Genomic DNA, 25,302 nt, shown 5'->3' with positions numbered 1-25,302 from the left:
GTTATATTGTTAGTAGGTGCCTGGGTCACTATTGAGGACGATATGAGTGAGAAGACAAAGAGACAGTTGAATATGCTATTGTGTTCCCTCTAAAAAAAATCATTCTATCTACTCCATGTGCTAGGGATACCACAATGGCACAATGACTCGTTAGTTGAGTCCAACATATTATTTATCACCTATTGATTATACAGTTAGGTCCAGAAATATTTGGACAGTGACACAATTTTCGCGAGTTGGGCTCTGCATGCCACCACATTGGATTTGAAATGAAACCTCTACAACAGAATTCAAGTGCAGATTGTAACGTTTAATTTGAAGGTTTGAACAAAAATATCTGATAGAAATTGTAGGAATTGTACACATTTCTTTACAAACACTCCACGTTTTAGGAGGTCAAAAGTAATTGGACAAATAAACCAAACCCAAACAAAATATTTTGATTTTCAATATTTTGTTGCAAATCCTTTGGAGGCAATCACTGCCTTAAGTCTGGAGCCCATGGACATCACCAAACGCTGGGTTTCCTCCTTCTTAATGCTTTGCCAGGCCTTTACAGCCGCAGCCTTCAGGTCTTGCTTGTTTGTGGGTCTTTCCGTCTTAAGTCTGGATTTGAGCAAGTGAAATGCATGCTCAATTGGGTTAAGATCTGGTGATTGACTTGGCCATTGCAGAATGTTCCACTTTTTTGCACTCATGAACTCCTGGGTAGCTTTGGCTGTATGCTTGAGGTCATTGTCTATCTGTACTATGAAGCGCGGTCCGATCAACTTTGCGACATTTGGTTGAATCTGGGCTGAAAGTATATCCCGGTACACTTCAGAATTCATCCGGCTACTCTTGTCTGCTGTTATGTCATCAATAAACACAAGTGACCCAGTGCCATTGAAAGCCATGCATGCCCATGCCATCACGTTGCCTCCACCATGTTTTACAGAGGATGTGGTGTGCCTTGGATCATGTGCCGTTCCCTTTCTTCTCCAAACTTTTTTCTTCCCATCATTCTGGTACAGGTTGATCTTTGTCTCATCTGTCCATAGAATACTTTTCCAGAACTGAGCTGGCTTCATGAGGTGTTTTTCAGCAAATTTAACTCTGGCCTGTCTATTTTTGGAATTGATGAATGGTTTGCATCTAGATGTGAACCCTTTGTATTTATTTTCATGGAGTCTTCTCTTTACTGTTGACTTAGAGACAGATACACCTACTTCACTGAGAGTGTTCTGGACTTCAGTTGATGTTGTGAACGGGTTCTTCTTCACCGAAGAAAGTATGCGGCGATCATCCACCACTGTTGTCATCCGTGGACGCCCAGACCTTTTTGAGTTCCCAAGCTCACCAGTCAATTCCTTTTTTCTCAGAATGTACCCGACTGTTGATTTTGCTACTCCAAGCATGTCTGCTATCTCTCTGATGGATTTTTTCTTTTTTTTCAGCCTCAGGATATTCTGCTTCACCTCAATTGAGAGTTCCTTAGACCGCATGTTGTCTGGTCACAGCAACAGCTTCCAAATGCAAAACCACACACCTGTAATCAACCCCAGACCTTTTAACTACTTAATTGATTACAGGTTAACGAGGGAGACACCTTCAGAGTTAATTGCAGCCCTTAGAGTCCCTTGTCCAATTACTTTTGGTCCCTTTAAAAAGAGGAGGCTATGCATTACAGAGCTATGATTCCTAAACCCTTTCTCCGATTTGGATGTGAAAACTCTCATATTGCAGCTGGGAGTGTGCACTTTCAGCCCATATTATATATATAATTGTATTTCTGAACATGTTTTTGTAAACAGCTAAAATAACAAAACGTGTGTCACTGTCCAAATATTTCTGGACCTAACTGAATAAAGTAAGTTTATTTCTCAGTGTTATGCACAGCATTTGCTGAAGATGAACCATATCACAGTATATAAGAAATAGAGCCCTACAAAATGCAAAGAATGTTTGTATTCGTTAACAATTCTTTTGACCAGTGATGGTTTTCTCCTAAGAAACAAAAAATACAATTAATTACAAGTGAAAAGTAGAAAATAAAAATGTAATCTACATTAGATCATTGGCAAATAATATGCCTATTGTATTGTTGTATATATCTGTTATTACCTAGGCTTTGTCTTTAATAAACTAATCATTAGATAACACTTAAACACACAGATATTGATTTTAAGAATATTTACACATATGTGTTTATCTTTTCAACCTAGGGTGTGACATGTGTGCAGACAATCGGAATGGAGAATGCCCCATGCATGGACCCTTGCATTCTCTGAGACGTCTTGTGGGCACCAGCAGCACAGCATCAGTGGCCCCTCCTCCTGAGATACCTGAGTGGTTACGTGATCTTCCACGTGAAGTGTGCCTGTGTACCAGTACTGTGCCAGGTCTGGCATATGGCATCTGTGCAGCTCAAAGAATCCAACAAGGCACGTGGATAGGGCCCTTTCAAGGGGTTATTGTGTCTCCAGACAAAGTTCAAGCAGGAGCTTTGAGGAACACTCAGCACCTATGGGAAGTAAGTGATTTTTTATTTCAATTTATGTCATTGGTATACTTGAACCATAAAAACCGATCATGTACAGTAGAAAACAATTATACATAGAATGAAATTGTTTAAAAGTTTACATGTTGTCAAATTAAATTTGGATGAACCTGACAACTATGGTAGGACCTATTAAACATTTAAAAATGTTGTTAAAAAAGAATATTCATAGAGTGGCCTACTCCACTCTTCCCATTAAAACAAATGCTTGGGTAACCAATTCAAATATGCATGTGTATGGGGAGGTCAGGAGGAATGTTGCCCAAATGAGCCTCTGGTAAAGAGCTAAAGATGGTGTATGAGCACCAATTGCATGGGTCCCATGAAGAAATGTCTCTGAGTAAATTGATTGTAAAGTACGTATCAAAGTACATAAAATTTAGATATCAGAAGAGACCCATAACCTGATACAAGTTGATTGCTGAATAAAGCCTATGGTTTACATGCGTAAGAGCAGATGACCATCATGCCCTCATGATGTCTTATGAGGTGTGACCTACATAAAGTAAAGGCACTTATACAGGCACCACCAGAGTCCACTGCTCAAACATTCAATCTTCAGCATTTAGTGTTATGTATATAACGTTATGTTCTCCAATTGTAGACATATTTAGTAACGTTGCCTGTCTTAGAGTCATTTTACAAGGGTCATAATTAGCATCCATAATCTAAGAGTCCAATGATTTCTTTACCTTTCAATGTCCATGAGGGGCTCATACTAATTGTTCTTGATGTCGCTTTTTCCCCTCTCTTTCATTATTGTTGGTGGCACATTCTCTGTTTGTAGAGGAGACTTTCTGCCGACCAACTACAAGAATTATGGGTTCACAATAGATCTGATCAGTGACAAACGAGCTTTGTCTCATTTGTTAGTTGACCATTTGGGGACTTTAGACCAAGCAATGAATGAGCATTCGTATGAACCACACATTCTGAGATCATCAGCTCAAGTAAGGGAGCCTCTAAAACTCCACAGGATCTATATAACAAAAGTTATGACAAATTGTGTAAGATATTCCATATGTATTGAAAGTGGAAAATTTAATTAGTCTTTTAGTTATCTTCGTCTAATACTTTCTACTGGTTGGGGCTTCCAGATTTGGAGCAGCACCAGAATAATCCATGATAGTATAAGGCTGTATTTAGGAGGACATACAATTTATTGAAGCCATCCTATCGTTCTGACGTATAGGGCATAAAAGGGACAGTTTTCCTTGTTATTGAATCAATTGAGAGGTGCATAGTTCAGATCTCAGGATACAGAATTAAGCTAGTTTGCAGAGCTGAAGAGACAGCTTCTCTCTTTGTTCCCTGGAGTCGGGCATTGAACTCGCAGACCGCTCACTGGAAATCTATCTTCTTATCAACATGCTAACATGTTGTTTATTGCTTAGCGCTGCCTTTTACGAGAGCTCTCTGTTTCGGTAGGAATACATTGTATAACACTTATTGATACTCTTCCTTCTTAACAAATCTATCAGTCGCTTGTGCCACATAAAATAGCTAAATAATCCCATTCATTTGCTCATCTGAAATATTAGAATTTAATTAAGGGAAATGCAATTTGGAATAAATAACTCAGTCCTAAGAGTTATATGTTATGATATACAGCATGTTGAAAAGGAGCGCACCCGCATTAATTCCTGGGTTATTTAATAGTCATTCAAGCATTATATAAAGATTAAGTTGATGTAACTGAATGAAAAAAATGTTGACACTGACTTTGTTATAATTTTTTGCTTAACCCTTCCCATCATAGACAATTTTAGTTTTGACTCTTAGTTTTTTCCTCCCCTTCTACCAAGAATCTATTTTCTGTAAGCATAGCCATATGGGTGCTTCTTTTTTTCAGAATCAGTTGTAGCTTTGATTTACACCATTTAATAATTTAATGAATCTACACTTTAGTAGATCGGACATTTATGGATGTGACAATATTGAATATATTTATTTTTTAACATTTTATAGTCTTCATCTTAGTTAGTGGAATTTGTTTTTAATTAATATTTTTTTTTTTTTTATTTGTTTTACTTTATAGTTTTTTTTTAGTCCCTTTTTAACCTTGGATATATTGCAGGATATATTGCAGTCTAATATCATAGACTGGGAATCACAGGGATAACAAAACCATGGCAATCAAGGAGTTGGCATTTGGTGCCCAGAACAGTGTAACCTTGGGACCGTGCACATTAAAGCACGACTACAACATTTTTTTATTTCACCACTGGAGTGATGGTTCTAATCTAAGTCCTCTGGCATTTTCATCAATTATCAGAGCTGCTCTTGTCGGTCTCTGGCAGTTTTTGTCTTACCGGCAGCTCGAGTGTGTTATGGAGCGCACTGGAGGTCAATCTTCAATACACCTCTATGAGAGTATCATTTTGGCCTCGTTCTGGCTCTCATAGACTTGTATTAAGAGCTTGTGACATAACGTCTGACTTTCATATAGTCAAAATTTGCGGTCACCTTATGCTGCTGATGGACTGTAGCATTGCTGAAAAAAGGTGAAAAAGCTGGTGGGTGAATATAGGACCAGGGACAGAGACCCTAAGTTAAAAGCACTACTCCAGTTGTGAAAAACAAAACAAAACAAAGTTTTGGAGTGGTGCTTTAAATGTCACAGTCAAAGATTGACAGAGGCATTTCAGGGATTAACAGCAGTGATCGGAGCTTAGCATCTGCTGAGTATGGTTCTAAGCTTGCTTCATGTATCCCCATCCAACATGCATCATCAACTTATATGGCAGATGTCAGGAAGGAGTTAAAGATTTTTTCCACCGGATAGGTAATAAATGCATGTTTACTGGGTGCTGAATTGTGGTGGTTTTGCATGCTGAAACATAAAAGGGCTATTTCCAAACTGACAGTAAATTGAATTCTTTCAAAAATCATGTTGTGCCATACCTTGAGAATAAACGTCCCAACCCAAATTATCAAAAATGGCAGCAGTTCACTGTCTACATAAGTCTACAGTTGACTTCATAGATTTAGGCATGAAACAAACACAGATTCATCTGTCAGACTGCCTGCTGGCAAAGCATAAGTCAATACTCTAGACAATATCTTTCCACTGCTTCAGACACCAGTGGCGGCGTGATGTACACCACTCCAGCCGCTTCTTGGCATGGCACATGGTGGTCTATGGTTTTTGTGCCATGGCTTTAGCACAGTAGGATTGTGATGATGTGACTTGTTGGAAAGTTGTCAATTTATGACAATACTACATTTATTACTCTTTTAAAAATGACTATTTGTCTATGGCAATGGATTTATATTTGTATATATGTCATTTTAGCAATGACTATAACTGAAATTACCCGAGATAATGAGTTTTAGTTGTGCGCTTGTATCTATAAGAAAAGCGATTGAAAAATGATAAGCATTTCTTCACTCGATTGCACATATACATATATAAATGTATGTACGTACACACATATAAACGATATAGAAGGCATTCTGCATTTATTGGTTAGTGCATTGCTCATTTAGCCATATGAATATGCGTTGCTCATGTGTTCCCTAAGTAACCTTTTAAATACAAAGCTACATTTATTGACCATTTAGTCCATTTTCTACTCCTTGCATGTTTTTTGCATTACAGAAACAGTTGCTAACGACTTAATTTCTGTTGATTTGGAAACCTTTAAGTTGGATACTTTACTTTCTTGCCAGTGAATGTGAAAGACTCTAAATTATGTTGGAAGTTCTATTTTAAAGTAAATGCTCTGGGGGTCATGTTTAATGCCAAGTCTGGAAACAAAGATGGCGCAGATTTGCCTCAGCCACAAGATATAAGCACAGAAACATGAGTTCAATTATAAAAACTCTATAATGTCTGGACCGCTAATTAACATCGTCCTATCCTATCAGACCCCTTACAAAGTGCTGTTGTTCTTAATTAAAGTTTTCTAGTAATTCACAATTTACAGTTTTTTATACCATTGTAATCCATGGCCCCCACTATGTTAATCAAGTTGTATTGTGTTCTATAAAACAGGGATGTTTATTATACTTTGTATACAAACAATTGCCTGTGTGTGTGCTGACCATACCGTTAATCTAGAGTTGGGCATTATGCCCTGTCGTCTAGAAAATGCTTTATTACTCAAGAAAACCCGCTGTTAGAAATAACGTCTCGCTGAAATGTGTAAAAAAGTTTGCCGATGGGGTTAAAATCTGAGCCATTTCTTTTTTTTGCTGTTTATTTTACAAATGAATGCTGCAATTGTTAAAATATATGGCTGCCCCCATAGTCCCAGTAGTTACAGTAACATTAGTGGGAGTGACTATAAGGTTGCATGAGCTAATAATTCCACCTTCTGATTTATATAACTCATAGAAGGACCCAAGAGGCCATTTTTCATCTTATTACACTTTTATTGCAGCAAATGTGGCTTATGTATAAAAGCAGCAGTCACATCAAAGAGCACAAAAAAACACTTCACAATGAGTTGTGCTGGTGGAATTAAAAAAGACATAAAAAACGCTGAGATCTGAAAACTGGATTTGTTTTTGAGGTTTAGTGCTGAAGGAACATGATCGTTGCAAGTATTTACCTTCACTCTCCTATATTTTCTAGATACTTCTAAATAATCGCTCGCATCTGGCAAATTTCACATGTTGTCAGTGTCAACATAAACAAAAATGTAATTGGGAAGATAGTTTTGGTTTCTGAATATGAAGCAAATTTGCCTTTCTATGCATCATTTGCTTTATTTTATTATTTTGTCATCTGTGTGTAAACTATATGTAGAGATGAACGACCTGATTTCTAAAATAAACCAAACAAATAGAAATTGAAATTAATTTTATAATAAATTGTGTAAACCACATTTTTATAAAATGGTCAATATTGTAACACACAAAAAAAGAAGGAATCCCATAATCCGTTCCACTTAAAATATCCAAATATTTATTGAATAATTAAAATTCTCTAAAATACATGTTCCACACAATCCACCCCTCCTTACGTGTTCCGTACAAAGAACTTCCTCCTTTGAGGAAGGATTTTGAGGAGGATGGACTTTATCCGAAACGCATAAGCTGGGGTGGATTCCCCACAACATGTATTTTGGAGGATTTTAATAATTCAATAAATATTTGGATATTTTAAGAAGAATGAATTCTGGGATTCCTTCTTGTTTTGTTTGCCATTATGGACGCCAGCTAATTCAATGCCTGTATCTGGGGATCTATAAAAGGAGAAGTGAGCCAACGTTTTCTAATATTATAGCACAGTATGGATAGGACAGTTATTGGTACATGGACTCTTAATGTATTTAAAGCTCTTTATTTTGTCATGATTTATAACTAAAGATGGGTGAATAGTAACTGTTGGTGTTTGGATAATGTATTACCGAACACCAAGTATTATTCCTGTCTTCATCAAGAAAAATTGTTAGGTTTCCCATTGAGTTGCATTAGGTTCATCATTATTTATGTTGAATACCAGAATAGTAATTTGGGATTTGTTAAGAATAATCTGACCACGAATAGTTGCTATTTGCCTATCACTGTTTTCAACCATAAATAAGGCATAGCCGAAACGTGTCGGTTTTTCTCTTCTTTAGTATGGTGTTTCTTTTTGGATCTCTGACAGCACAATTTTTTTAATGAAGAAATAAACATGAAGTTGTAACTTGTTCCTCCTCTCTTTGTCATACGGTCTTTGCAGCACTTGAATTCTTTTTATTTCTCTAATTATTGAAAATTAGCATAATTTTGCAAATAGAAGTAAAAACCAGCTCACCGGTCTTCCAATATGGGCGGCACGGTAGCTTAGGTGTTAGCACTGCAGTCTTGCAGCGCTGGGGTCCTGCAGCACTAAGGACACCATCTGCAAGGAGTTTGTATGTTCTCCCTGTGTTAGCGTCGTTTTCCTTCAGGTACTACGGTTTCCTCCCACATTCCAAAAACATACTCACAGGGAACCTAGATTGTGAGCCCTAATGGGGACAGTGTTGCCATTGTATGTAAAGTGCTGTGGAATTAACAGCGCTATATAAATGAATAAATATTAATAATATTAATAATAATAATAATAATAATTACCTGTTGCAGATGCAGGGTCACATGAGCTTGTGGATCATAGATGAAAAAAGGGAAATCCAGCACTCCGAAATTGGACTTGAAAAAACTTTGTATATTTTTATTTCAGGGACATACACATGAATAAAAAAGGCAATATCAGTTCATCAAAAAACTAACGCGTTTCAGCCATGAGGTCCTAATCATGGTTCACATGTATGTTCCTAATTTAAAAATATACAAGTTTTTTTCAAGTCCAATTTCATAGTCCTGGATTTCCCTTTTTTAAATTAGAATCTTTTTGTTACATCCTTTAATGTTTTATTAAATCCTTTGTGAGCTACCATGGTCTCTTCCGTGCTGACTGACTGGAATAAACCTCTGAAGAACCATTTAGAAATCTATGTGACGACAAGTGCTCTGGATGTCACCTGGAATCTATGACCAATATAAAAAAATGCAGATAAACTTATGTTTAGTTTTAATTTAGAATTAGAGCTCTCCCTAACGGAAATATGCTAGCAATTAATATGCACATTTATAGAATGATAGGTCTTATTTTTTACTAACAGAGGAAACAATTGAACAGCTTACCAGATCCAGTGGATAGATGCGGTGCTCGGGAATCCTGGTGTGAACAATGAAACAAAAAGGAAGGAAAATCCAGCAACCGCCAAATAAAAATTAAAACATGACTTTAATGAAAAATATTTAAAAACAATGGAACAAATCCATATTACAACATATGTAGATCAGGTGTACGTCTACGCATTTCAGGCAAAATTATTGCCGTTCATATCATGACCTTGATGCCTGAAACACGTAAACGCACACCTGATCTACATATGTTGTAATATGTATTTTTTCTATTGTTTTTAACTATTTTTCATTAAAGTCATGTTTTAATTTTTATTTGGCAGTTGCTGGATTTTCCTTCCTTATTTTTTACTATTTTGTTACGTGTAAGCTAAATTTATTTTGCGTAATTCTTAAAAAGTCTACATAAAGAGCTAGTCAATGCTACATTTGCCGATATACTGGATGAGTATGAAATGCAGATTTAACTCTTGCATAGACTAATAACTCAGATAATAGGTATAGGTGTAAAAATTGATGATCAATGATCTAAGATTGAAAATCTAGAGAAGGAAAGTAAAACTTAAAAAACAAAAAAGGTTCATTTAGGAACAGATGAAATTAAAAAGGGCAAAAAAGTAACAGAGGGCGTCCGGGAGCCTGTGATATCAGCGCTTCACTAGGCCAAAAATATTATTCGCGATTGTTAATGTTCCATTTCTCGCAGATTCAAAGATTCATGTGTTATCCGCTAGCACAATGCAACTCTGAGTATAAGGAAAAACAGTGTGAGGCGACTTAAGCAAACAATCTCCCTGGGTACGGAGCATGTATGCCAACGATACTTATATGCCTTATGAAAATTCCTGCTCATTTTCATTTGGAAGTAATGAGAACGATCCCTCTATAATGTTTGTGCAATAGAAACTTTCTCAGCAATTAGGTATTATGGATGAGTGTGAGATAATTTTCCCCTCATGTGTTTGCTAATAAAGAATTGAAAAGGCACATTTGATTCCAGCATGTAGGAAAACATTATCTCAGTTATTAATGTGTCTTTATTCCCAGGAGATAAATTAATCTCCTCGCACATGGTTTCCCCTTTCTGTTTAACATCACGGTTTTATAGGACTAGACTTCAGGAATGCATGCACCGCCGGCTGACATTGCTATGGGGGAAAACCCGGAAGTTTAGAAAGAAAAACAACTTGCCCTAATTGAAGAGTTTTGCAAATCGTAAAAAAAAAAATGAATGTACCTGGGCTTTGTTTTATACTAAATTGTAGTTTGTAACATTTTCATGTAAAATATAACTACAATGATATAATAAAGTGAAACTAGCCCGAAGCTACTAAAAGGAAAATAATAATTTCTCAAATAGTAAAATGCTAATATGCCCGCTCTTTTGTAATCTGATATACACTGACAGACCTTAGGCTATGTGCCCACGTGAGATTAAACCTGCGGATTTATCTGCGGAAAATCCGCGGATTTTCGGGATTTTCCAGATAAATCCGCAGGTTTCAGCATGTACAGACACTCCCCATGTTATCCTATGGGACATGGGGAGTGCTGTGTCCATGCTGCGGATACGTCCGGCTGCGGAACATGCTGCGGATATCCCGCAGCTGCACGTAATTGCATGCCAATTTTTTCTGCGGAATTACCTGCGGAAATCCCACCTCTCCACTATTGAGATAGGGTCGGGACTTCCGCAGGTAAGCTGCATGAATGTCCGCAAGTCATTTTCGCTGTACTACCGCTGCTAAAAATAGCTGCGGATTACGGCGAGCAGATGCGGGAAACCTGCGGCCGTACCTGCGAATATATCCTCAAGTTTAGGCCTCATGCGCACGTTGCGTAATTGCATGCATTTACGCTGCGCATTGTACTGCAACATAAATGCATGTGTCCTGCGTCCCCTGCACAATCTATGAAGATTGTGCATGATACGTGCGCACGTTGCTTTTTTGAAGCAGCGATTTGGGTGCTAAAATTTTTACCCAAATCCGTGCATTCATAAAATGAGCATGTCAATTATTTGTGCGTTCTGGATGCAGCTCCCACTCTGTCTATGGTGGGGGCAGCATCCCGAGTGCATGAAATCGGCTTTTTTTTTAACAAAAATACTGCATTCATTATACAGTGTTTCTGCAGTGATTTGAAGCACACATGTGCTGTCAAATCGCTGCAGAATATTCAGTAGTTATGTGCGCATGAGCCCTAAATCTCACATGGGCACATAGCCTTAGGCGGGCTTTGCACCTTGCGACATCGCAAGCCGATACTGCGATGTCGCACGCGATAGTCCCCACCCCCGTCGCAGGTACAATATCTTGTGAAAGCTGGCGTAGCGAAAATTATCACTACGCCGGCTTCACATGCACTCACCTGCCCTGCGACCGTCGCTCTGGCCGGCGACCCGCCTCCTTATTAAGGGGGCGGGTCGTGCGGCGTCACTGCGACGTCACACGGCAGGCGGCCAATAGGAGCGGAGGGGCGGAGATGAGCAGGATGTAAACATCCCGCCCACCTCCTTCCTTCCGCATAACCTACGGAAGCCGTGGTGACGCCGGTAGGAGATATTCCTCGCTCCTGCGACTTCACACACAGCGATGTGTGCTGCCACAGGAGCGAGGTACAACATCGGACCGTCGCGTTAGCGTAATTATGGATTACGCCAAAGCTGCACCGATGATACGATTACGACGCTTTTGCGCTCGTTAATCGTATCATCTAGGCTTTACACACTGCGATGTCGCATGCGATGCCGGATGTGCGTCACTTTCAATTTGACCCCACCGACATCGCACCTGCGATGTCGCAGTGTGCAAAGCCCACCTTAGACTGCTCTAAATAAACAGCCTGTGGCCAATCATTTTGGGCTTGTTCACACAATGCATTTTTGCTCTGAAAAATAACTCACAGTGCTTTACAGTACCAGCAAAGTGAATCACATTTCTGAAATCTCATGCACATTCTGTGGATTCCAACAACCAAAGCATTTTAGTTTTTATATATGCAGCATATCAATTTTTTAGCTTTTTTTTCCAGCATTTTCACCCATTCAAATAAAAAAGAAAAGAATCACAAGCAAAAACCCATATGCAGATACACGTAAATAAAGCATAGAGTTTTTGCTGCCAACACTCTAATTTTTTTCCGCAGAAAAATCTCCTGCAAATATTCAATTTGTGCACATCTCTCTGATCAGGAGTCGTGATCGGACAGTGCCAACTTCAAGTCCCGTAAATAGACTAATAAAATTAATAAAAAAAATGTAAAAGAAAAGTTTTAAAACATATGCCCCATTGAAAATAAAACAATAAAAAAATACATATATTTGGTATCGCCGTGTATTAAAATTTAAAATCATTTATTCTGATCAGCAACAGGCGTAGTGAGAAAAAAAATCAAAACACCAGAATTACGTTTTTTTGGTCCCTGTAACATTGCATTAAAATGCAGTAACAGGTGATCAAACTATAGTATTTACCCAAAAATGGTATCGGTAAAAATGTCAGCTCAAGATGCAAGCCATCAGTGAGCTCCAGATTCCCAAAAATGAGAATGCTATGGGTCTCGGAAAATTGCAACAAAAGCGCAATTTTTTTTTTTTACAAACTTTTGAATTTTTTTCACCACTTAGATAAAAGTAAAACTATATATGTTTGGTATCTATGAACTCGTACTGACCTGGTGAAGGGTAATGCCAGGTCAGTTTTACCATATAGAGAACATGGTAAGTTAAACCATATACCCTCCCCATTACTAATCTAGGCCTTAGTGACAGCTGTGGGCTGTTATTAACCCCTTATTACCCTTATAGGGCAGTCAGGAACAGCTGATATAGTCACATCTAATGGATATGACAATCCTGGGCAGCTGCAAGCTGTTATTTTTAGGCGGCCCAATAAGCATTAGTCTCCCTAGCCTGAGAATATCAGCCTCCAGCTGTCGGGCTTTATCTTGGCTGGGTATCAAAATTGGGGGCCGCTTGCCATTTTTAAAATTATTTATTTAAATAATACAAAACAAAAAAAGTCGCATGTGGTTCCTTTTATTTTGATACACAGCCAAGATAAGTGCACGGCTGGGAACTGCAGCCTTTAGCCATGGGATTTATCTGTGCTGGATATCATAGTATGTGGGGACCCTATGCCAATTTTTTATTTATTTATTTTTACTGTATGATAGACCCTCAGACCGAGTCTGTGATTGGAAACGTCATGCACAATTTCACCTAGGGTGGGGAAGCATCTGACTACAACCAATCACAGATGCAGGTGGGCGGGGAAAGCAGTGCATATGCAATGAAGGCTAATGTGCAGCGCCGGAAGTGAATGGGTGGCCTGGAAACAGTGTACAGCAGTGACAGAGCCTCGGTAAGTATAGCATGCTTGCTCCCATCTCCCTATCCCTTCTACCAACATTTTAATTGCCTGATTCAGGTCTCCATAGACTTATATGAGGACCAGCATCCAGCCCGGAAACGTATTTTAAAAACCAGATAACAGGGACCCGCAAGTCAGTCATATTTTTTGTATATGGGGAGATAAGGTATGCACACCAGTGACTATGTAAGGGGAATACATGAAATAGCAGAAACTGCTGTGTGAATACTGACTTGAAAAATCCAATAGCTATATGCAAGAGTGAAAATGTGAAAAATGGAATCTGCATTACTGCCATGAACATATGAATCAAGAGAAATTTAGCTACTGAATTGATCAATGCAATAGAGCCCCAACACTACGCCAAAGTATTTATCTACGTTGGGGTCCCTAGCTTGTGTGTGTCCTCTCATGCAGTTAAAAAACTTACCGGGAATGGGAAGCTGAGACCCAGGCTATTTATGCGTATGATATGGATTGGCAATAGGTGTGGTTGGGGAGGGTTCACAAACGAAAAACTACTAACAAATAGGAATAACGTTTGGAACACCATTCTAAGTCCGAACTGGGTGCAAAAACCTAAAAAAACATCACTATGGGGAGATAAGGTATGCACACCAGTGACTGGTGTGCATACCTTATCTCCCCATAGTGATGTTTTTTTAGGTTTTTGCATCCAGTTCGGACTTAGAATGGTGTTCCAAACGTTATTCATATTTTTTGTATAGACTTACATTAGATACAGAAAAAAAACAGGAAAAAACACACGTGTTTCCGGTGCGAAAACATATCAGAAAGGCATGTAATCTGCATACAAGTATACTAATAAAGTTTTGTCAAAGCCAAATTCCAGGAAATATCAAAAATAAAGCAGCTTTGTTTAAAACATGACATACAAGCAAAAGACAACAAAATCAGCTTCAAAAGCGTGATAAAACAAATGTAAAAGATGCACATAAAAATGCAATGAAAAAAACCACGACATTAACCTAACTAACATAATAGGTGCAGAAATTCAGCAACATCAAAAATCCACCAAAAGCTCATCATGGGAATGTAGCCTAAAGGCTACTTTACACACTGCGATATCGGTACCGATATCGCCAGCGTACGTACCCGCCCCATCGGTTGTGTGACACGGGCAAATCGCTGCCCGTGTTGCACAACATCGCCCGACCCGTCACACGGACTTACCTTCCCTGCAGCGTCGCTGTGACCGGCGAACCGCCTCCTTTCTAAGGGGGCGGTTTGTTCAGCGTCACAGCGACGTCACAGCAGCGTCACTGATCCGCCGCCCAATAGAAGCGTAGGGGCGGAGATGAGCGGGACGAACATCCCGCCCACCTCCTTCCTTCTGCATTGTGGCCAGGAGGCAGGTAAAGAGAGCTTCCTCGTTCCTGTCACACGGAGCGATGTGTGCTGCCGCAGGAACGAGGAACAACTTCGTTACTGCTGCAGTAATGATATTTGAGAATGGACCCCCATGTCACCGATGAGCGATTTTGCACGTTTTTGCAACGATGCAAAATCGCTCATAGGTGTCACACGCAACGTCATCGCTAAAGCGACCGGATGTGTGTCACAAATTCCGTGACCCCAACGAGATCACTTGAGTGATGTCGTAGTGTGTAAAGCCCGCTTTAGACCTCTCTTTGGACTCAAAATTAGCACTTGCTTCACTTGCTGCATCTGAGGAAGATGGACCCTGGGTAGGTGAACATGACGTTTTTCTCCACTCCATGTTCAAAAACAATATCAACTACCGTATTTTTCAGAGTATAAGATGCACTTTTCCTCCCAAAAATTTGGAAAAAAAATGAGCGGTGCATCTTAAAATCTGAATATAGCTTACTGGGGGTGCTGTCTGTGTGGCGACCGGGTGCGTTTAGGCGGCCGGGTGCCCATGGCTGCGTGCGGGCGGTCGGGTGCCCGTGGCTGCGTGCGGCGGCCGGGTGCCTGTGGCTGTGTGTAGGCAGCCGGGTGCCTGTCGGTGCTGGCTGCCTCTCTCTCCTGGAGACTGGCTGTCTCTCTGTGCAGGTGGGCGGGCGGTCTGCTGGCTGCCACTCTGTGCGTGCAGGCCAGTTGCTGTGCGGATTGCGGTGGCTGTGGGGCAGGTGTCCCAGTGTGTCCACGGTCCCAGTTTCAAATGATGGTGGCGGGAGTCAGCGCATACGCAGATGGAGCTCTTGGATGAGAGCTCCATCTGCGCACGCGCTGCTCCGGCAGTCAGCGTGTGCGCAGATCAAGCCCTTGGATGAGAGCTCCATCTGCGCATGCACCGCTCCAGGCGCCATCATTTGAACCGGGACCACGGACAGACTGGGACACTCACCGCACCAGCCTGCTACACCACTGATCCCCGCTGCTGCTGTCACTATTGACCCGCCGCTTCTGACGCCACTGAGCCGCCACTGCTGACACCACTGAGCCGCCGCTGCTGAAGCCACTGACCCACCGCTGCTGACGCCATTGACCCGCCGCCGCTGCCACAACGGACCAGCAGCCGCTGCTAGCACAGCCTCTGCCTTCTGTGACCCCACTTCACCACCACTGCTGCCCCCTCCGATAAGACAACATCGGAGTATATGACGGACCCCATTTTTATTTGTTTTTTTACCTTTTTTATCTCTACATTTGGAGTGCGTCTTATAAAACGAAAGATACGGTAATTATGCTGATCAGAGTTTAATCAGAATCTGATCAGAGTGGGGTTATTTTTTTCTGGTGGAGAATAAAAAAAAGTTTATCCACCTTCTTTAAAGAGTCCGCTAAAATCAGACTCCAGTCCAATATTTTCCATGGAGCCATAGACTTGTATTACCCATTTTGATTTGATATTTGGAAAAAATTGGACATGTGCACAGCCCCATAGAATAACATTTTTACGAGTGCGATCAAAGTAACAGATAGCTTTTGTTCGATTTAAACATTAGTGTGCATGAGCCCTAATAGTGAGCCATAGACTGGGCAATAGTCTGATAGGATTTTCTTTAATAAAATAATATTTTTCTGTACAGGCAGAATGTGTTGGTATGTTAATATAAATCACTATATGACAGTACAAATTAGAAAACTCATTCAAACATTATTGTAATTTCCTTTGACCCACTGACACAATAAACATTTCCCTGTGTGGAGCTGCAGAAACCCAATACCATGCGTATAGCTGAGGATTGTCATACTTTTTATATTAGAAAGCTAATTAAATTTATATTAAAAACATATTTAAAGATGTATTCTCATGACAAATAACTTTTATCTTACATTGTGTATATAGTTAATAAGCAACCACAGCCTGTATTAGCTACATTCCAAGCTGATGAGTTAACTCATAAGATACCAGTCCGCTGTCTCCTGTCCATTGTGTTCTATAGAGCACTTAAAAAACCAACCACCAGGATTTTGCTATATAAAGTAAAAGTAGTGCCTTACTGGCATTAGGATTCAATATAAGACGAAGCAGGAGGAATATACACTGAGGACCCAAACCACAAAGGCCCGCCCCGATGTATGCATCAATCAAAGGTACAGTGCATTTCTGCAACTTTAATTAAAGATATTTCAGCAATCAAGCATGTGATCTTTCAACAAAAGGTATTCTTGGATACAGCATCCTAGTGCTAGTATTTCACTGCCTTTATTTTAATAGAGCAAAATCCTGGTGGTTCGTTATCTATAACTTCCCACCTCCCTCCCTCTCAGCTTCTGACCTGTTAGTTCTCCTGTAAAATCACCAGTCCTTGGCCTCCACTATCAGTGGCTTGCTTAGCAGGTCTCTTAATCTATGTTCTTAATTTCCTGAGCCATTGTGCTTGTTAAAATGCTCCATATCTCACCATCCACTACAGCTTTGAGTGATAGATTACCATAATTTTATAGACAATCATCTTGGTTATCTCATACATAAATTTGATTTGCAACTATTTAGCATATGATTAGTTATGCAGATTCTTGTCATGTTACTGCATTTGTTACGCCCTGAACTAGCCAGGTAGTCACAGGTAGACCCCCTGCACAAACACCAGCCCCTAATAAGGTGACAGCAGCCAACCTACAAAACCCTTGTCACCTCTCTCAGTGTTCAATGGTCACACCAGGGGGCGAAGCCAGGCGGTTGGCCACTCCCACCTAGGAGTTCAGAGGGCCTGAGACAGGAAACAGTCAGTTTAGTACAGTGAAGTGGAGTGGAGGTCTAGTTCAAATGCAGCAGGCCTGAGGGGTTAGGTCTGCAGCGACAATGCTGACCGGTGCCGGGGTCATAGCCCTGGTACCATGGCAAGGAGGCAGACGGTGGTTGCCGCCTGCAGGAGGTGGGAAGACAGCTGGTAGAACCTTAAGGGACCGGGACAGGGTAGTGGCCCGCCGGTACCGAGCCAGGGAACCAACTGGAAACCGGAGCACCAGGAGGGGTACTCAGACCCCGAACGAGGTCCAGAAGCCACTGGACCACGTCAAATTCACTGATTGAGGTCTGGACCGTAGGTCCTTTCCCGTCCCAAGACCCGAAAGACGGCAACAGCCCACCGAGGGGGATAGAAAGCCACCGCACAGGCAGAGAGATCCCACGGGCCAGCGCCTGCGGGCAAACGGGCTCCCCGACACACATCAAGCTGGGGAGCGGACTACCATTGCTGAAGCATAGGCAGTCAAGTTCTACCAAAGAGGTGCAGGAGAAAGGCGGGAACCACCAACCAGAGAAAGGGGCAAAGCGCAGCCGGCTGCAGGCACCGACCACCATCCTTTTTGGTTTACCAGAGACTCCGGTGTATCTATCATAGTGAGTACAACAGCCCCCTCGGGCCGCGCACCACACCACACCATCTTGCCTGCACCTCACAACCACCGGGCCCCGGGACCATCACCCCCTGCCCACGGAGGGGTCAACACCAGACTGCATAACACCATCCCCGGGAACCAAGTTAACGGCAACGGTGGTGTCCACATTCACCACAACCCGTGGGTGGCGTCACGAACTTACATCCCTAAACGCCACGGCCCCGGCCGTAAACCTTCCCCACCGAAATCCCTACACATAGCGCCAACTCCCCTTCAGAACGACGTGACCCCCGGGTCCTGGAGGAGCTCGAGCCACCCACCGACGAGCACGAATCCGAGCGGCTCGGCAGCCGGCCGAGCCCCGGGGCGGTACACATTGTTACTGTTTTGCTCCTAAAAATCAAAATTTTTATTTGTATTATTTTGTTTTGTAATTTTACCTTTGGCTTTCAACACAGATTCAAGCATGTCTCAATTGAAATCTGATTCTAGGTCTCTTCTACACATTTCCAATGTTGGTGCATACTGGTCGACTCACTTGGGTGTGTATACAGCTTTTTTTACAAATCTACCCACAAGTGTTCAATTGGGCTGAGTTCTCAGGACTGTGGGGGGAAAATCCAGAACCTCTACTTCATTGTCATTGAACCATTTCTTTACCAGTCTTAATGTAAGCTTCGGGTCATTGTCCTGCTGGATAACTATGTTTTCCTTTTCATACCGATAGTGCGCGAGTGTAGGAAATAACTTGTAGGATACTTACATATATCTTTGCACTAAGACCACCATCAAGCATTCAACACCTTTGTCTGAAAAACAACCCCTATCATCAGGCTTCCTCTACTGAACTCCATAGTACCTTCAATTTCTCAATCCGTTAGCCCCTTTTTTCCTTGTTTCTTCCAGACACATTTTCACCCATCAGAGCCTAGTCTATTGACTTTTATCTCATGGCTCCAAATCACCCGTTTCCAACACTTTTATTGTCCACTTTTCATACTTTTTTGCAAACTCAAGCCAATGCTTCCTATGATGTTATTGAAGTCAAGGTTTCTTCACCTTTTTTCGAGTGAGCATTTCATAGTTGTGTAATGTGCATCACACAAAGCTTGCATGGATGTCTCTGATCTCACTATTACGATTTACGAAGCATAAGAGTCCCCTCCAATGCCGTGTGTGTCGCACCAGAACTGATAGACCTTGTGATGAGCCAACTTGTTGACTCTGATATTTTGCCTGGACGTCCACCTCCTGGCTTTTGAATGGATGAACAGACTTAATTTCATATTCTTTCAACTGTCATGGCACTCATATGATGCAGCTTGGCAGTTTTCTTGGCCGAGAGACCGCTATCGATGAGCTGGTTGATACTGTTTAACTTTTCTTGTGAAATCTTCTTCATGGCTGCTCCTCAATTTGAACCAGTGACCTTTCACTTTCTGAATCAACGTTATAACTCACTGAGTTATTAGCAAATGTGAGAACAAGTTGTAATTTGTAGTATACAGCAAGAAGAAAAAGTTTCAAACACCAGGAGCAAAACAGAAACAATGAAGTGAAATGACAAGAATTGGCATAACTAATCATCTGCTTAACAGTTGGAACTCAGATCTATGTATCAGCTAGCCAAGTTGATTGTCTATAAAATGAAGGTAGTCTCGTGCTCAAAGATGTAGTGGATGGTGAGATATGGAGCCTGAAAGTGAAAAATTCAAAACATTGTTACCCTTTTGCTTGTCACTGTAAATATAGTGATCATAGTGTTGACTTTAGAACAATGACAACCCTGTACTAGCAGCTCTTGGAGTAAAACTCTTACTCAAGGAGTGCCTTTTCCCAAGCAACAAGGAAGTAAGGAGATCTGCAGATCTCATTGCTACTTATAAGATAACTAGAACCAAATTCCTGCCCTGGAATCTTATATCTTTTCAGGAGTATCTCCAACTCCATTCTTAAAAGAGATCGTTCTTCAGACTCAACTCCGAAAATTTGCCTGACAGGGTAGAAGAGGAAGATTCCTCAATCTACTTTGTTTCCCTTAAAGCGCTTGGGTGGTTTGGCAGTACCGCATCTTTTAAAATATTATCAGGCACCTCAATTGATCCAACTGAGTGCAATTAATTATATGCATTTGTTGCCATGCTGGGTTTCTACAGCTGTCCTAGATTAAACTGCTTATGTGATCTAGCTCTTCTTCCTGCTTGCACTATTGTTACCTTTATTCCTTATCAAAAAGTTATCACCTCCAGTGTTCCCACACTCTTCTGACTCCTATTTTTAATAAGATAGACTTTCCTCTGAGAGATGGTTAGCTCCTAAGGTTACTTTGGTTGAGAAAGCCTGGCTACCAGGGATTCAATATTTGGAGTATATTGTATGAGATTACTCTCCAATGCAAACTGATGCACACGTGCAGATTGATCTTCCATCAGCCTTCAGAAAAATTACACCTGTGGTGGCATATGTGTAAGGGGTGAGCAGACCCCTTACAAGGAGGCACAGTTTCCCCCTGAACACTGTTAATGTTGATGTGATTTAATAAAGATGTTTTATTCTGTTTTAGTGGGTTTCCCCTAGTGGCCGGGTGGGACGGCTGTCCCCACAGCAACAGTGTAGGAGCAAGGTGGAGCCGGCAGCAGAAGGGGGAGGGAGAAAAGGAGTTGTTAAGGAAAAGTTAGAGTCTGAGGCAGTTGAGTACGGGACAGGAGAGAAGAAGCAGAAGGGGCAGAGTGTGGGAGCTGGGTGAACAGGAAAGCGAGAGAAAAGAAGAGAAGAAGTGTCCTCAAGTGTGAAGCAGTATTGGTGTGGGTCCAGTCTGTGTTAGCCGAAGTGGGAGCCAGGTGAAGTGGAGTAGCCGGGCACATCCCCACTAGAGGAGACATCCAGAGAAGGTTTTCCCCAGCCGAAAGTTGTGACATCATCCGAGTATTTCCTCTGTCATGAAGAAGTGTACAATAAACATGCCTGCTGGTTCAATTGATCCACGTCTATCAAGTGTTTGTATCTCTGACGGCGACATCTGCACCACCACACTCTGCCCCACTGAAGAGGACGAGTGGGGATTCTTTTGGGAGCCGGTGAAGCCGACGCCCTTGACGCAGCGAAAGTCCCCATCGCCTGAACCCGATCCGGTGCAGGAGAGATTACTGGCTGAGACCGTAGCCCGCGAAATGATGGCTGGTCCCCTCAGCGACGAGTTTGAACGGTAGTGCACCGTCGGAACCGTAGTTAAATTTAACCAGAAGGAGGGCTATGGATTCATTGAGGATGAAGAGACCGGTGACCATTTCTTCTACAACCGGGTAAACCTGGACACTGAGGGCTTACCACAACGCCTTCATACCTTGTACCCGGGAGAAAAAGTGAGGTTCCGGAGAGAAGTGGGATGCCGGGGCCTGTTTGCCGTGGGAGTGACCCGGATGCCCACTACACAAGAGGCCGCACAATGGCAGCAGGAAATTGAATGGGAAGAGTGCCAATACCGGAGGCGTTCCCAACAGCGACCGGTACTAGCTGAGATTTCTCGGCCGAGAAGCACACTAGCGGTATCACCTGAAGTCATGACCGGACCGAGTGCTGACCCAGAGAAGGGGACCCCGGCGGTGCTGGCAATTCACCAGAGCCGGGTCACACATCCGGTGATCGTTGTGGGCAGCCCACAGCCGTCCCGTTCAGAGACCCCGTCACCCCCGTCGGGGGTCGAAGAGGGAAAACCGGAGGCAAAGGCACCAGAACCACCTGTCAACTACGAACCATTCCGGAGATTGCGCCGCTTGCCAGGTCAGTCCCTTTCTGATTACGTGAGGGCTCAGCAGGCCGAATGGCAGCGCGCTTACCATCCCGAGTGACCCGTAGTGACCGGAGGTGATGGACATGTTTGTGTTAAATACCAGCATTGTTGAAGAGCTGGAAAAGTTCTACTGTTTACAACCTGTTCAAGCTGCTGAGCCCGGAAGGAGCCTGACGCTGGACTGAGCCAGGGGCTCCCTCCGTGTTGTTAAAGAAGACTTTGCTGTTTTGTGTTCCTGCCTTCTAAGACCGGGAGGGCTGCAAAAGCCTCCGGGCAGAAGACCTGCAAAGACCGGGAGTGCCTGCTGAAGGCCTCCGGGCACACTATCTATTAAGACCGGGAGCTCCCAGGAGGGACTCCGGGCGCCGGACTTGTGCGCCCCTTGCGTGTGCCTTGATGTGGACATGTTTATAGTGTTATAAAAATGATTTTGCTGCTAACTTGTGTTTTTAGAGTCGTGCCTTGCCGGGAGGCTAAGGCTTAAAGAGGGGAGGAATGTAAGGGGTGGGCAGACCCCTTACAAGGAGGCGCAGTTTCCCCCTGAACACTGTTAATGTTGATGTGATTTAATAAAGATGTTTTATTCTGTTTTAGTGGGTTTCCCCTAGTGGCCGGGTGGGACGGCTGTCCCCACAGCAACAGTGTAGGAGCAAGGTGGAGCCGGCAGCAGAAGGGGGAGGGAGAAAAGGAGTTGTTAAGGAAAAGTTAGAGTCTGAGGCAGTTGAGTACGGGACGGGAGAGAAGAAGCAGAAGGGGCAGAGTGTGGGAGCTGGGTGAAGAGGAAAGCGAGAGAAAAGAAGAGAAGAAGTGTCCTCAAGTGTGAAGCAGTATTGGTGTGGGTCCAGTCTGTGTTAGCCGAAGTGGGAGCCAGGTGAAGTGGAGTAGCCGGGCACATCCCCACTAGAGGAGACATCCAGAGAAGGTGTTCCCCAGCCGAAAGTTGTGACATCATCCGAGTATTGCCTCTGTCATGAAGAAGTGTACAATAAACATGCCTGCTGGTTCAATTGATCCACGTCTATCAAGTGTTTGTATCTCTGACGGCGACATCTGCACCACCACACTCTGCCCCACCAAGACATCTCCTGTCCCAAAAGTGACGGCGGAGCCAGGGGTAAGTCTGCTAGAAAAAGGGGCCACGACTACAACCCCCGAGACACCCCTGGCACCCCGTTACATATGCGCAGATTTAGAGCTCAGCTCAATGACGAGCCGCGATCTCAATCTGTGTATGTGCTGCCACCGACACCATTTTACTGAAGACTGCTGGGAGTTCAATATGCATATGCGCTTCCACTGTCACAATTTTACCGAAAATCAATATGTGCAAGCACTGCCTGAGGTTAGGACAGCACCACCGCAAAAATCAGAAGAGGAAGAATATGATTACGCTATGGAGGCAATGGAGGGGCTAGGGCAGAGCACAAGACCCTACCCACAGTCCCTCCCGAAAATCCCACCCCAATGCTGCAAAAGCTTTTGAAAACCAAACTTCTAATGATGATTAAATAACAACCAGGCTGTGGATTTCTATTGAATAAGAATAACAGTGCCATTATGGCCATGCCTTTATTTAACATTCATACTCCTGATGATATGTCTCATAATTAAATTCTTACATGTCAACATAATGAAATCTCATTTCAGGGCCGTGTACTTATTTCCTTCCTGTTATACCGTATTACCTATATATTATTATGATGATCTGATGACTGTATATAATATATATTCACTGTATTTTTCAGATTATAAGATGCACCATTCTTCACAAAAATTTTGGCAAAAATGTGAATGTGGCTTACTGGGAGGTAAAGAATGGGCACTGTGCTGGCTGTGGGGCACTGTGGTGGCTGCTTTAGAGGCTGTGCTGGCTGCGGTGAGGGCTGTGTGGAGCAAGGCGGTGCGGCAGGTGACATACTCTGTTGGCAGTGCGGGCTTCAAATAATGCCACCCGGAGTTGGCACGTGTGCAGATGGAGCTCTTGGCTCAAAATCTCATCTGCACACCCCCCGCCTCCGGCCCATTGACCTCCCAACAGCCTTCTAAGGCCAGCTTCACACTTTCTATTAACTCGCACGAGTGCAATGCGAGAAATTCTCGCATTGCACTCGAACCAATGTTAATCAATGATGCAGCTCCCATCTGCTATTTTTTTCTCAGTCCAAATCGGACTGAGAAAAAAATCGCAGCATGCTGCGTTTTGGTGAGTTTCTTGCGCGAGTCTCTCCAATGCAACTCTATGGGAGCGGGTAAATAAACGGATGTCACATGGACGGCACACACACCATCCTAGTGACATCCGTTTTTCTAAATACATTTATCGCATGTTTCAGAAAACACTGGAAATGAGTGAGGTCTCACAATTTCGGTCAATCTCTATCTCTGTCAGTCGGTCTCTCCCTCTGGGTCTCTATTCTCTCTCTGTCGGTCGGTCTGTCGGTCGGTCTCTCTCTCTGTCTCTATCTCTCTCTCTGTCCATGTCGCTCTATCCCTCTCCCACCCCCTCTCTCATACTCACTGATCCCCGATCACCAGCGCTGCGCTGCACAGCTGTCACACTGCTCCGGCGGCTTCTCCTCTTTTGAAAATGCCGGACGCTCATAAATCCATTACATATTCCCTGCTTCCCCCACCCACCGGCGCCTATGATTGGTTACAGTCAGACATGCCCCCACGATGAGTGACAGCTGTCTCACTGCAACCAATCACAGCTGCTGGTGGGTGGGTCTATATCATGAAGTAAAATAAATAAATAATTAAAAAAAAATAGCGTGCGGTCCCCACCAATTTTTATACCAGCCAGGGTAAAGCCACACGGCTGAAGGCTGGTAGGATGGGGAGCTCCACGTTATTGGGAGCCCCCCACCCTAAAAATATCAGCCTGCAGCCGCCCGGAATTGCCGCATCCATTAGATGCAACAGTCCCGGGACTGTACCCGGCTCATCCCGAATTGCCCTGGTGCGGTGGCAATCGAGGTAATAAGGAGTTAATGGCAGCACCCCATAGCTGCCACTAAGTCCTAGGTTATTCATGGCAGGCGTCTCCCCAAGATACCTTCCATGATTAACCTGTTAGTTAAAGAAAATAAACACACGCATCCAAAAAATCCTTTATTTGTAATAAATGACAAAAAACAACAACCTCTTTCACCATTTTATTAAAGTCCCCAAATACCCCTCCACGTCTGACGTAATCCACA

General features: G+C 42.6%; 1 protein-coding gene across 2 annotated transcripts in view; it reads left to right on the top strand.

Moving 5' to 3' along the window:
* Positions 1-25,302, top strand: part of PRDM6 (PR/SET domain 6) — a 214,329-nt gene that overhangs the window by 34,413 nt on the left and 154,614 nt on the right. For both annotated transcript variants that reach the window (XM_075341874.1, XM_075341873.1), the window contains exon 3: positions 2,205-2,512. In XM_075341874.1, the coding sequence (XP_075197989.1) occupies positions 2,205-2,512 (308 nt within the window). The remainder of the gene's footprint in view (positions 1-2,204; positions 2,513-25,302) is intronic.

Source organism: Anomaloglossus baeobatrachus, chromosome 1 (assembly GCF_048569485.1).
Source record: "Anomaloglossus baeobatrachus isolate aAnoBae1 chromosome 1, aAnoBae1.hap1, whole genome shotgun sequence".
In the NCBI taxonomy this organism is placed as follows: Eukaryota; Metazoa; Chordata; class Amphibia; order Anura; family Aromobatidae; genus Anomaloglossus; species Anomaloglossus baeobatrachus.
Note: the sequence above shows the minus strand (reverse complement) of the source record. Positions and strands in the feature narration are given on the sequence as shown.